At 41.5% G+C, this 14,866-nt stretch overlaps 1 protein-coding gene across 1 annotated transcript; it reads right to left on the bottom strand.

Moving 5' to 3' along the window:
• Positions 1–1,701: 1,701 nt before the first annotated feature.
• LOC117381719 (14-3-3 protein epsilon-like) lies at positions 1,702–13,414 on the bottom strand. The gene is made up of 6 exons (XM_033978723.2): positions 13,144–13,414; positions 9,123–9,322; positions 5,807–5,913; positions 4,855–5,061; positions 3,650–3,786; positions 1,702–2,512 (listed from the first exon to the last, which is right to left on the bottom strand). The coding sequence occupies exons 1-6, from the start codon at positions 13,361–13,363 to the stop codon at positions 2,463–2,465; spliced, it is 921 nt and encodes a 306-aa protein (XP_033834614.2). The 5' UTR covers positions 13,364–13,414; the 3' UTR covers positions 1,702–2,462.
• Between the last annotated feature and the right edge of the window lie 1,452 nt (positions 13,415–14,866).

The following is a 14,866-nucleotide window of genomic DNA, read 5'->3' as shown; positions in this document are numbered from 1 at the left end:
CAGCGTCCCCAACTGGATACCCATAAAGAAGTATTTTTTGTCATTCTGTGAGCTATTTTTTTTGTACTGGGGAATGCCACTATTTGGGTGTGTCTTTAGATGAAGCTTGTATGTTTATGTAGTCTCCTATGTTTGTGTGTGATTGACCCAAAGCTGGACACTGTAGCAAAGTCCTCTCCTGTCTCCCCCGACGACGCTAAAGGAAAAAGAAGAAAACGCCACAAAAGTTGGGACGGACCAAACCAGCCCAAATCTTCAGGTTCATGACATGTACCTTCTACCACTGTAACTTCAAATGTACATCTTTATTTTGGTTTTATAAGTAAAGATGGATTTTAAACTGTGTTGGCTCATTTATTTTCATTTGATTTGTATTACTTGGTTCAGATCATAAGTTTTGCTGATCCCTTGCTAACTTTTCTCCATTGAGCTATCATTGCTTTGCCTGAAATGTTCCACCATATGGCATTAAACTGAAATGATTCAAGTAGAGGCTTATTGCTTCTCAAAATCATTCTTACAGGTTTGTATCTCCACAGATCTGACCTGTATCTGACCTGTTTAAAAAGGTAAAAAAAAAAAAAAAAAAAAAAAGCTTTAAAAAGGTAGTCACAACTGAACCTGTGTTGCCAGAGCCTTAACCTGCAGATAGAGACACATACAAGTTTTTCTCATTCTCTGCATATGGACAGGCCTCATGTAAGAGCTCAGAGTTCACTCACTGAGCTGCAGAGGCTGCACTAGCACTGATTAAAGATTGTCTGAAGGTGCTGGGGCTTAGATAGTGACCATTCAGATCAAAGAGAGTATTTTAGGTTTAAACTAACCAGATTGAAACTGGCAACCCAAATGAGACCCATGTGAGGTTCATTCTACTTTCTGATTGGAGAATCATCTTGAGAATCAAAATAACAAATTATAACATGAACAACTTGGCCATCATATGCAGTGTTTATGTTAAGAATAAATCTGCATTACAATTGTTTTGAATATCTACCTTGTATCTGAAGACAAAGATGGGTCATATTTAGGAAATTAAAATCAAATTCCTACATACAGTTCCTAATGCCATACTGTGAAACATTCCAGGTAACGCATTAAGTTAGTGCACCTTTAAAATACTGAGCTTCATTGTTCTAACCAGCTATATTTAGATACTCGCCATTTTCCAAAATTGCCATTAATTAACAAAATGTAAAATAATAACTTATGTATGTGTGACAGTTAAAGACAGATTATAATTTTTAACTACCTAGAGTTAAAAAAATATATATACATTTTACAATAGAACACATAGCCCACACGTTACCAACCTTTTCAGGACAGAGCCCAAAAACATCTAGTAGTTGTGACTTCATGAGTCACAAAATTAGCCTATTCCACAATTCACTCAATTTTATAAATTTATCTTTGAAGGAATTAGACTGAAAAAAAAGTTGGAACTATGGATCTTTCGTTTCCTTTATGTGCATTCATTACAAATGTTTTGCTGCCATCTAGTGGACAAAATACAAAACTTTTGAGGAAAGAAATGCACGGTTTTATTTCTGTTCCCTCAGTTGTAGCAAACCATCCAGGGACATCAAGTAAAATGACTAAATGAGCATTGTAAACACAATCTCTATAATACATATTTGCATAAACAATTGTCATAAATTGTACAGTTTTCTTGTGTTGATAAAAAACACAGCAGCCTGTTGATTTTCTCAATTTAAACTTTAATGTTGATTCCATGCTGTCAGTAAGAATACAGGTGGGACTGTGGCTCTGTTGAGTTTCCAGTAGTACAAATCAGATGGAGGTGACGCTGGCAGGCGGTACTCACACTCCCAAACTGTAATGCCACCGCTGCTTTCTTTACAATCACTGAGCGTCCCATACACACGCTAAAAAAGCTAACTACCTGCCATTAGCAAAAAGCGGCAACAGCCTCCACGCTTGGTCCACGGTGGACAGAGGACACGATCAGGGGGACATTCGGACAATCGGCGCTTATATATATATTATAAAAAAGAAAAAAAAAGAAAAACTACCATCAGTGTGGTCAAAGTAAACAGGGCACTTGGTTCTTCCTAAAAGACATCGTCTGCAATCTCCGAAGACAGAAGTGAGTAGTGTGTGGCGGTTCATGGCGACGCTAGCGGAGATGGGCGAAGGGGAATCCTTAAATAAAGTCGGGGTTTAATACAGGCAAGCTTGGCAACGGACGAAACCGCGAATGAAAGCGAAGTCTTAAAAAAAAGGAGGAGGGGGAAAAAAAAAAAAAACACGGCAAAAAAGAAAAAATTCATCCCAAAAAAGAGAAAAAAAAAAGAGGAGCTTGACGTGGGGTTTGGAGAAGTGGGACGTGCATGTGGGGGCACAGAAGCGAACCCCAGGGAGAAAGAGAGAGAGACAGAAACGGGGATAGAGAGAGAAAAAGGGAGGGAGAGAGAGAGAGGAGGGGGAGGAGGGGGTCGGTCTCACTGGGCATCATCCTCCGTGTCCTGCAGTTGCTCCTTGTTCTGTTCCTCTGAAAAAGAGCACAAACCCGCAATCACAACAAGCTCTCAATTTCAATCATTTGATCACTAAAGTTTGTACTTAAAGTAATTAGTTATTATAAATTATTAATTATTCCATTTCCACCCCTGACTGCCAGTTTTTCATTGGAGTCCTAACAACACAGTTTGACATGTACTTTGCCCAAAGACACCACACACGCAGTTTGAACTATCAACTATAGTGCTACTGACTTTGCTGCCACTTTTCAACTGCAACCATGTATCATCACTACATTTTTAAAGAGGGGGTATTACACTTAATAACTGCTAACAGAGTCTGTGCTCTGCTCCAACTCGCTTCCCCTTCAGAGTGCTATCGCAACACAATCAGTGTGCGTCCCACTAATGAAACTAATGCACATTAAATCAGGTTTGTGAAGTTGTTGTGTACAGTTTTGCATCTTGTTTTGGTATATTTATGGGATATTGTCATGTAGGAGCATTGATGACGTAGGCCTGTGCTGAACACTGAACAAAATCGTAATGTTAACTGTAAGGAGGGTTCAAGTAGGGCCCGGGAGAGATCGCAAAAATACTCAAATATGCATGAATGACATTTAAAACCTCTTTAACCATGTTTTTGATGAGGGAATAGCACCATAACAAGGTAGAAAGCTCCAAAAAGTTAATTCCTCTTTAAAAACTACCATTGGGCAAATCCACTAGTCATTCTTCTTGTGTGTACTTTGTCTACATAAATAAGCTGTCTGAGCATTGGTCTGTGCTGTGTACAAACTGTGGCAGCCTCAGACAGTGGGCAGGTTCAGAGAGGACGGTTCCCATAGAGACCACAGCCATCCGTGTAATCAACAATTAAGAGACAATTAACAGCAGGAATGTGCCAGGGGACAATGCACGGCTCGTTAGGACAGGGCCAGCACTGAGGACAGAGGGAGACCAAGGGACCTCCAAGGTCCTCACAGTAAGCATTGCTGTCCTTGGAGTAACTCATTTTGAAGTTCACAAAGCCAAATTAATGCCATTTTATTTTACTATCTCTATGCGTGTCTGAAGCCCATGTATTACCACCCCCCTGCATGTCTGAGGTCCAGTCTCTGAGGTCTATGTCTTTCTGTCCCCCTGCAAGTCTGAGGCCTATGTCTTACCGTCCCCCTGCATATCTGAGGTCCATAGTGTCAGGTTGTCGCGTAGCAGCTGCATGATGAGTGTGGAGTCCTTGTAGCTGTCCTCACTGAGGGAGTCCAGCTCTGCAATGGCCTCGTCAAATGCCTGCTTTGCCAAACTAGGGGAGGGGAAAACACATAGGAAGTAGAACTGTTAGAGTGAAGTAGTGAAGCAAAAAAGGACATCAAGAGTTGAAAGTTGAGAGGTCCTTACTCACAACACTGAATTAAGCTCAACACAGTCATGGTTTGTTTGCCTAGTAAGTCCAGAATGAGATCTCCAGAGGTGGGAAGAGTAGCCAGAAATTGTACTCAAGTAAAAGTAACATTACTTCAAAATAATATTACTCAAGTTGAGGTATAAAGTAGTGGTTCAAGAAATTACTCAAGAGTATAAAAGTATTTGGGAAAACTACTACTTAAGAGTAACTTAAAGAGTGACATCTGATTTATAATTTGAAGTGAAAATCAAACATTAAATAATGCACAAAACATGTGTTGACAAAATTAAACCAACTAAATCATATTAGTTATGTGCCAAACATCAACATGTTGAGCTTGATATTTTAGCGGCAAAACTTTTCTCAAATTCTTTATTGAAATTAATGGGATCCCACTTAACCAGAAGTGCCACCACAAAGAAAGTCATCTGGTAATACAGGAAGTGCTTCATCGTGTTTATAAAAACCTTCACTAGAATCATTTGGAGAATTTCAGCCCTGGAACTGTCACTCTTTATTGAACTAAAGGTAAAAGGAGCTGTTAACTTTAAAAACTTTAAAGCTCAGAAGAGTCAAGTTTGAGTAATATAGGACAATATTCATTTTAGCTGCCCTGCCATCTGTATAAAATATGACTGGCCTACAGAAGACAACACAAGACACTAATTGCTACTAAAACTAGTATCAAAAAAGATACTCATTTGAGAAGGTATCGATACTGAAAAAGTCACATTAGCAGAATAGAAATTAACCTTTCCTGAATAGCTTTAGACTGATCTTGAGCTGTATCAGAAGGATACCTTCTGATACCGCTCAACCTAGATATGAGGCCACATGGTACTGAGTATCATGTTTATTCCTTAATATTGAAATAGTTCTAGTATCCTGACAATGCTAACGACTGTTTAACTGACAGTAAGGACCAGTATTCATTCCTCAGCCCAAGTATTCCCCCTCCTATCTCACCGGCAGGCCCGGTCGGGCGAGTTGAGGATCTCGTAGTAGAAGACGGAGAAGTTGAGGGCCAGGCCGAGGCGGATGGGGTGTGTGGGGGTCAGCTCTGTCATGGCGATGTCACTGGCTGCCTTGTACGCCACCAAGCTGTTCTCTGCTGCCGCCTTCCTGTCGTTGCCCACTGTGAACTCTGCCAGATACCGGTGGTAGTCACCCTTCCTGTGAGTGGCACACAGTTAGGCTCCATTTTGTTAGTTCTGTTTTAGTCAATAAGTTATATTAAGTTTTTGGTCTAGCTTTTTCATTCCTCTAAAGTAACTATTAGCACCTTGACTATGGACTCGTCTTGGTAGACCACTCAAAAATATGATCATAAAAGTCCTGACATTTCCACACTATAAAGATGCAGCATTTGTGATAATAAAAGTGCAGAACCAAAATGTTCTATTCTTAATAGAAATCAACCGATATGGATTTTTTTTAATGGCTGATGTCACTATAGATTGTTTAGAATCCAGAGAATTTGATGGCTGATATTTTTATACCAATATGTAGGACCAAGCTCATCTACAACCTTGTTTTACTAGATCAAGGGAACCTTGTACAGTACCATCTTCGGACTAAAGTGTTCAATAAAGCTTTATGCTTATATTCTTTATGTACTGGGCAGCTGGCTGGGCGAAACAAAAATTGGCCTCCGCTGGAGATTTAAGACCAATAGCAAATACACCAAAAAGTGCAAATATCGACCAGATATTGGTCCATCTTTAATTAGTAAGAACTGCATTGCAAACAGTTTCCAACATCTTTTCTTGTGTGGTCATTCTTAAATGATTGTCTGGTGACAATGGGCCTCTGTTGAGTTAGGTCAAAGTGCTAAATTTGAGGTAGCCAATCTTCCTTAGACAGGCCCATGTGGTGGTGAGAGAATGTGCATAATAAATGGATTTTGTGCTTTTTGTACATTTTGTAGTAGAAGACTTTGGACTCTCCAGTGGTTGAGATGGGAATAAGACACTTCTCCAGAACGTCCAGAATGTCCTCACAGATGTCCTTCAGCTCCTGCTCCACCTGCACATGCACATGAGGTCACATATACTACTTTCATGTGGAAAACTAATGTTTATCTAGAACAGTGTCTTTTTCAAACAGTGATACGCAAGCTTCTTCCCATCACACACCTGGGACACACTACCCCACAAACCAGCGGGTCACAGGACCTGGCAGGTCGCTCAGGCTAACCACGCCTTGTAAAAGAAGTTGCAAAAGCCACTACATCACAGTTCTGGTTTGCAGCTAGCAGCCCATACATGTCAACAAAGTCAATGCATCTCCTATTATTCATGCATTGGTTCTTTTTGTAGAGTGGGCATTACTCTTTTATGGGCTATTAACTGCTAACACATTATATATTTTACTGGTCTAAAAATGCTATATTTGCCAAAAGCAATGCATGTTCTGCAAGGGGAGGGCTGAACAGGGAGGGGCCGTGGGAGCAGGGGGAGCACTGCAGAGAGCTTCCCGGTTGCATAGGTTTGTGGGCAGAGCCTTGGACAAGAAGCATGATCTCATATCGAACCATAAGGAGGGTTTGAATAGAGCCCAGGAGAGATTGCTAGATTACTCAAACATGCATGGCTAACATCTAAAACCTCTTCAGGCATGTTTTGAGGGCATGAGGGAACAACATTGTAACATGGTAGAAAACTCCAAAAAGATGATTTAGCATAATATCCTTCTAATAAAACCAGATGTGTACTAAGGTAGTACTTGATGCGAAATGTTGGAGAACCATTGATGTAGACTAGTGCTGTCAAAAGAATCAAAAGTCAGACACTAATTGATCAAAAATACATACTCATTTGAGGAGGTGTCGATAGTAAAAAAAAAAAAAAAAAATCACATTCATAGGACAGAAATGAAACTTTCTTGAAAAGCTTGAGTTGTATCAGAAGGCCACATAGACTACGCCTATGGACCACTGGACAACTGAAAGATTACACAGATATAAGACTAAGAGGGATTCTCCTTCACAAAAATTGCTTACTTCACTCCCCTAGGAAGACCATTTTTCTCCGCTTAAAATCTGTATCTCGCCGTCTTCAAACCAATGATTTGTGGTTTTAAGATGAAGGTGGACGGCAGATTGAACACCCGAGTCATGTTGTTTGTGTTGATATAATCTTAGATAGTGGTTGTTTAGTTTCCCCGATCTACTGTTCCCTGCAACCTTCTATGTTAGTGAATTGTATACACTACATTTGTTTTGGTGTCTTTTCTGTAGGATGAACCGGAACCGGTCTTGGGGTACATCACAGCATAAACATTCTACCAGCTAACAAAAGACTGCACTGTGTTTATGAACACGTCTGACTAAGAAGTCAAAGTCAACAGCCTCCTCAGTGACTCTGCTACTTATGAACATCTGAAGAGGGAACCACTTGTCTACAGAAACTTGATAAGGGGGTAACAGATAGGTCTATGTATTACAGACTAATCAGGGGGGATGCCATCCAATGCATCGGCCATCCAAAATCCACAAGAAGAATGCATCGCTGAGACCCATCATCTGCAGACTCCAGACTCATGTGGAGAATACACAGGATTTTATGAACAAAGTAAAACATCTCCAGGTGGATATGGAGAACACAATAATGTCCTACAGTGTCAATTCCCGTTCACATGTATACCAACCTCTGAGGCCACGGTAACAGTAAGCATAAGACTACAGGAGGTAGGACCAGGAAAAGACCAAACAGGAAAGGACCAAACTAATGCAGAACTACATCTTTAATGTACTTACATCAGTCTCAACACCACTTACTTTCGATTTAGAGGAAACTTCTACAGGCAGTGCTGTGCCATGTTCTCATCTATAGTAGCCAACCTTTACATGTAATTGTTCATTACTCCTGGGCACTGGTGGCACTATGTTAATACTTTTTTTAAAGATCAAAAAAACAAAGTGGCCCACAAGACTATATACTGGGACGAGGGGTCTTTACACTCACACACTTCGGATGCTGTCCTGAAGAAGCCGGAGTGCAGGTGGCACTGTCATCCTGCCTCCAACGGTATGAAGACGGCACCAAACTCTGTTTTGAATCAGCTGACCGGGTACGTCACGGCAACACCACATGACCACTCTGACGAAGACCACTAGTGCGCAGTCATGTATGAAAACAAACTAAACTTTGATCTGGAAAAATAATCTATTAAAATAAATTAACAGAAGACCAGATTAACCTCCCCTGCAGCATAAACTGGGAGTTATTAGGACACCACAACATGGAGTACAAAAGGTGCCCACGACCGCAGAGGCAGAAACAAAGGAAGAGAAACATGTCCAAAATGCCCTCTCATCCTATGGATATCCTACATGCACTCTCAACAGAGTGAAAAGAGCCAAAAAGCAGGACAAAATGGAAACAGAACTCAGGAGGAATGGGGTGTCCATCCCTTAAATGTCATGCTTGTCTAAAAAACTACAGAGGATCTTCAGACAACACAACATTCTCCTGTACTTTAAACCAGTGAACACCCTAAGACAGAAAATGGCTCATCCCAAGAATAAGACACAAACACAAAAGCAGAGTAATGTATGAAGTGTATTAAAGTCACTAAAATAGAAGGCTGCAGGGAACAGTTCATTGAGGAAACAACCACTATAAAAGACTATATCAACACAAAGCATAACTCGGGTGTGCAATCTGCCGTCCACTTTAACCTTAAAACCACAAATCAGATTTGAAGACAGCGATGTCCAGATTTTGAGCAGAGAGAAAAATGGTTTTGCTATGGGAGTGAAGGAAGCAATTTTTATGAAGAAAAATAACCCCTCTTTGAACAGAAATGGTGGTTTGAGGTTTACTCTACCAGCTGTTTACAGAAGTGTTCTCAGTCGAAGGACAAAGATCACAACAATCCAATCAAATACTAATAAGGTACTCAACAAGGCTGAAGATAAGACGGCCAACGCACAACAGGGACATAACGACCCATAATGATGTTAGCCATAAAGGGCAGGGCAGATGCAAACAAAAACTCCTCCCTTTGGGGGTTGGACTTAGTTACTCAGGGTAGGATAAATTCCCAGTGGTTCAAGCCTGTTCCATCAACCGAAAATGGCTTCTGGATGGGAGTCAAAATGTCTTGATCACAAAAACAGTCCTGATGACCACAGATGAAATCTTCTCTACAACACTAAATTCCAATTTGAAAACATTAAATCCCAAGGCTAATCCCAATACTGAGGTTTCTTTGGCACGTTTGACTGGTACCGTTTTCCTGTAGTCCCGGATCATTTTAAGCTTGTCTTCTCCGCCCTTGCTCTGCTCCTTCTGCTCCAGGCTGCTGAGTATCCTCCATGAGGCTCTCCGTGCACCGATCACATTCTTGTAAGCCACTGACAGGAGGTTCCTCTCCTCCACCGTCAGCTCCACCTGCTTAAATGCCACGTTCTTCATTGACTCCACCATCTCTGCAAGACAAGACCAACATGGGACATTTGAGAGGGTTACACAAGGCTTCAATGAAGGAACAGTAGGGGGCTAGTTTCAAATAATCATGATGCAAGAAACAACAGTAACTACATTTACATGCAAAGAGTAATCTATATGCGCTTAAACAACCAAATTCAGGCTGGTCTTGGTCCCAAAACCTGTCAGACCACTCTTGTACCAGCCTACAACCCAAAAACCAATAGGTGCGAACAGGGCGCAACAAAGTGTTTCATTTAGCATTAGCAGCTATAGACAAATTATCAATAAAATGACATGCATATAACCATACAAATGGATAAGTGACATCTCCTTTACGTTGAGCATTTGATTTTGAGACATGCTACAAACTGCGTTACTCACGAGTTATTTGCTCTTCCCTGCACAAATATTGAAGCTCCAGAAAGTTTCACTTTCAATTTAACATAGTGGAACAAAACAAAATGTAAAATGAGTGAGTGCATGTCCAAACATGTCTAATATTTTCCTGAATGTTTTTTTTTTTTTTTTTTTTTTTACCCCGGAGCATGCAGCAAGTATCAGAGTATGCACCTGCTCCTCCAGATGTGTTATTCGGATCTTTGTAAACGCGGGAACTACAAATGAAGTGTTGTGAATAGATTCTCATCCTTTTTGATAAATCTGTTTAAATTGGACTAGGCCAACAATCTGGTTTTCCTGGTGTGCATGTAAACATAGTGTGGTCATTAATCAGGGTTGGCTGCAGTGATCCATGATGAAGCGAGGCAGTCTCTTGGTGCAGCCAGAAGACTTGGCGTGGGTCCTGTTGCGGAGCTCCATGCACGGGCCCATGCAGCTGGGCCCAGAGCCAGGCTGTCTCACCTCAATCAGGAGACTCACCACTAACACTTCACACTACACCAATCACTGCAGGAGGACAGGGATGCCAAATCATTTCATTAACATTTTGTTTTGCTGTAAATATAATATTTCAGTGAGATTTAATATTGCAATGGGTCTGTTTAACAACTGGGCATGGTATATATCGGTTATCGTCGATAGAGGATTTATTTAAAATATCTGTTATGATGAGGTAATTTGTAAACTTCACTATAACTTAACATGAATTTGGTCTGTATCAAAATTCACGTTTTAAAAGCTTAATATCAGTATCAGCTAATATCGACCACAACAGCAAGATGAACATTGGATATTGGCTAAAAAAATCCACATCAGACCATCCTTAAACAGTGATCTCTGTTCAAATATAGCTGCTAAACTAGGCAGTACATGGAGGACTAAAGAAAAAAAAAGGGGTGGGGGGTGGGCTAACAGGTATCCACACTTCAGACTCTGCCCCAGCAGCCAGGTGTTTGCAGTCAGAAATACCTAGAAGTGACTAACAACTCCACTCTCCTGGGTTGTATGCGCATACATTGAAAATTGGGCAGTTCATGTGTTGACTCTAAATTGATTAAGCCAAGAGTTATCTAAGGTTATCTAATCTAGAGTAAACCACACTCATTTGTATATTTCATATTCAAATGCTGTCTGTTTAACTTTGTCAATAAATATACATAAACCACAATTTGCTTTGGTGAATAGTGATGCAATTTTCAGATATGGGTCATGATATGGCACAAGAATTTACAAGCCTTTGGAGCATTGTTTAATTATTAATTAAGATAAATCATTACACTGGATTAGTAATGTTTCTCAACTTTTGTTGAGTGGTGCCCTAAAACTCTTCGTCTAGTCAAAGCCAAACACTCACAAAAGGCTATGTGAGCTCTGCTATAACTTAAAATTAAATTTGATTCCTTTTTGTCAGTTACCCTAACAAACTCACTCTACATTGTCACCAACTACTGGAAATTGTAGAGGCAACTGAAGGTAGCACAAACTTCAACTAGGCGTTTTTGACCAGACAGCTGCAAATTTACAGAGATTGCACGAAAATTGCAAAAAAAATTACTAAGAACAGTAGATAATGCTACAGAAACACCATATACACAGTTTAGGAGCAAAAAAGTGTATTTAGTGGTTAGTTCCACTTTAAACAAAAACACATTACATGGCAGTCTGATGGAATTATTGCTGAGGATCTTAAAACTCTTCCCTCAGCACATGGCACCTTTAAAGTTGGTGCTGAGACCAGAGTGTGATCATTTCATTACCAACTAAGTTTATGAATATTTTATTAAAAATCAATTGGTTACGACTAATCTGATCAGCAGCAGAGCAGAGGAGGAACAGAAGCAGAGGAGGAGCAGAGCAGGAGCAGATCTGGCTCTCCCTCCCAGTCTGCTGCAGTGTTCTCAGGCCGCTCCCTGAGTGTCCCCCACCCAGCAGCAGTCAAACAAACACACAGGTTTATGACAAGGCAGTCCAAACAAGGCTGAGTCACTCAGCTTGATCCTCCACATGTACAAGGTCTGCTACTGCCTGTCCCGTCTGAGAGGGGGCACCGTTAACCATGCATATGGGGACTAGTCAGACTTCTAAGCCAGATGCCCTTCCCCTTCAGAAATCAAACCAGCAACTATCCAGTTATCAGACAAATGCCAAAACCACTGCCAGGTACAACATACAATATTAGCAATGTCTTTTTGTTGGTGGATAATGGTACAAATAAAGCCTCAGGCACTACCATAATGTTTAGCAAGATTAGTTTATAGTTGTACAATAAAACTGCAATACTATTACCTCCACTGTCCACCATTTGAAAAACTACTGTAATATCCTGGTGCCACCTCAGAAAATATTGTATTGCATTATTTTATTACTCATGATTGGGACGTTTTGATTTCTAATTTGAATTTATACAGGATTTTCTTAGACAAGGCACGCCTTCATTTGGGTGATATAGTGTTATATAATACACCCAGAACATGTTTGATTTCTTTTTAAGTTCTGTGCATAGCAAAGTTGTGCTGGGCTATAAGTCATTACAATTGCCGAGGCCAACTCCAGTCCAGAGGTCATATGAACTAAAAATGTTCCAGATTAAGTTATTAACAGCTCCCGGGACAGAGCCCAGATGTGGGTCTTCTGTACATGACCAATGAGATCGCGACTGGGCCCCGATCCTCTCTCTCGCGGGTATTGGTGTTGAGGTCCATCAGTCCTCCGGTCGGTCCGGGACATGGAAGTATAGGTCATATTGTACATCCATGATCTGAGTCCATAGTCCCATGGCGACTCTCTCCGTGAGAATGGAGCCAGAGGAATGTCAGCGTGTTCCGTCATGTCACGGTCACTACGAGGCTTTGTTCGTGTTTAGCCCGCAGCGCGCCTCTGCTCCCGTGCCCTGTTACCAGACTGGTGAGGGGTTTGAGTCCCCGGCTCCACCAGTACAAGCGGGGGCGCAGCTTGTGTCCTGGCGCTGGTTCTCCGGGGCAGAGGGGCAGAAAGCGCTCACAGGGCGGCAGCACGCACTCGGAAAACGTAACCTACTCACGCAATGCCGCCGCTTCATTATGGTTAATGTTTCTGTTCGACACCAAACTATCCCTGTACACGACAGCTACACGGAGCGGGCTGCACAGTGTTTGAATGGAGTTTGGCGTGACGCGTGTGCCAGCTAACTGCACTAGCATGTTAGCACGTAGCGCCCTGAGCTAAGCTAAAGGCTAACGGGCTTTCAGGCTGCTGGGCTGTCCACATGCACAATACACGGCTCTCAGTGACTAAGCAGTACACCGATAAGTGTCACACAGCCCGAAGAAAGGCCGTCAAACGGACACGACGAGCCGGGGCAAAACCACGAGGAGAGCCGCGAGGAGAGCCCCAGCCCGCACAGGGACACGGAGACACGGGACAGCCGCTCTGCTGCTCTTACCGTCATATCGCTCCGCCTGTTCGGCCAGCTTGGCTTTGTACACCAGGTTGTCTTTGTCTGCCATGGTGCTCCGGCGCGGACTGTTGGAGGTTCGTAGAGGAGAAGGATAGTGAGCCGCTCGGTGTTTCCTGGTGCGGGATGAGCAGCAGCGTCGCTCCGCTGGAAGCCAAACCTCACCGGTAGCACTAGCGGAAAGATGGCGGCTCTCCACCCGGAGCATGCGCAGCGGAGCCGCCTCGCGCCCACGCCCTCGCGCTCACGACTCCCTCTTACCGCCCCATGAGTTCCATGGGTGTCATATGCGTGCACGTATGCGTTCGTGGGCTTCATCTGTATATTACTGGTGACATTTTTGAGGACTTTTCATTATTTAAAAGAGAGTATCCTGTTATGGCAACATTTCTAATGTTTCGTCTGATTCTGAAAGTCTTGTATGACAAAAAGTTGCCTATCATCTGCTCAGTGTCAGTTCTATCACTTTGTTTAATTAACCAATCTGACTCTGAGAAAGCAAACTGTTCAAAAGTCTGTATATAATTGTGTGTGCGTTTTCCCCCATCATGATGAGTTACACACAGGCTCCTGGGCATAGTGTCCCGATTGGGTACTGCTTTTGGACCTTTGAAATGACCACATTCCATGAAAGGCTACAATGTGCATATTACCTCCCCATGTGGGGCTCTAACAGCAACTAATGACAAAAAGGAGACAAAATGAAACTGTATTTTAGGTGGACATTTTAGTGGCTAGTTGTTGTAAGTAAGTTCTGTACATTTACATTGCATAGGGATTACAGCAGCTTGTCTATAGTTTGTATTTTGGTTGGGACAGTGGAAGACAAGCGGAAGACAAGTGAACAGCCACAGAATAAGGTGCACAAGTCTTCTGAAACATGTCATACCTAAGCTGGGAAACATTTGGCAAACATTTGGGAAATTGAAAAACCACAAATGACACACTTTTGGAATCACTATCAAACACATTGCAGCTCATTCTTCTAAATTATATCCTTAAAGGGCCTGTACCTGATGTCAAACCACAAATCGAAAAAACATGTTTTAGGTTGAACTGTTTGAGAAAAATGTTACATACAATGAATAGATTATATTTTACAATCTCAATGTATTTACTTAGCAGCTTTTACCACACAATGCATGATGTAAAGAGCATTATTTTCACAACAATACATTCAAATCAGGTACAGGCACTTTAATACTTAAATGACCATTGAAGGCAGAGGCACGTAAGCACAATTTCTACACTAAAAAGTTAATGTAATGATACAACATATATCCATTAGTCCATACTGGGAATGGTAAAGTATATATTGAACTGTTGAATTTCCCTTGCATTTCACATGAGTTTACAAAAAAGAAGAGGACATTTCAAATCAAAGCATTGCTGAAGGAATGGGATGAATGTAGTTTTAACAGAATCTTGTCTCAGGCCCTATGGTTTTAGGGGCCCAGAATTGGACCTTCATCCCATAAATTTATATTAGCGGGTGGCCCATGTGAGCCTTCTTGCCCCGGGTCCCGAAATTTTTCCCGACGAGCCTGCACACATACACCAAATTTTACAATCTTGTACTTAAGATTTTGACAAAAAATTGTTGATATTGAGTTCGAAGCCTGATTTATAAGAGTAAACTCAAACACTTAAGATATCCAAAATCACCTCTGTAACTTTTTTGTATCTAATATGCTAACAAAATGAAGCAAGA

The sequence above is a fragment of the Periophthalmus magnuspinnatus genome, chromosome 14 (genome assembly GCF_009829125.3).
Source record: "Periophthalmus magnuspinnatus isolate fPerMag1 chromosome 14, fPerMag1.2.pri, whole genome shotgun sequence".
Lineage (NCBI taxonomy): Eukaryota > Metazoa > Chordata > Actinopteri > Gobiiformes > Gobiidae > Periophthalmus > Periophthalmus magnuspinnatus.
This window is presented reverse-complemented; position numbering and strand designations above follow the sequence as displayed.

Coding starts and splice junctions, on each gene's coding strand:
- LOC117381719 (XM_033978723.2), bottom strand. CDS start 13,363: ATGCTCCGGGTGGAGAGCCGCCATCTTTCCGCTAGTGCTACCGGTGAG. Junction 9,323..13,143: donor ACAGGCGGAGCGATATGACG/GTAAGAGCAGCA, acceptor CTTGTCTTGCAG/AGATGGTGGAGTCAATGAAG. Junction 3,787..4,854: donor TCGCCCGACCGGGCCTGCCG/GTGAGATAGGAG, acceptor CCCCTCCCCTAG/TTTGGCAAAGCAGGCATTTG.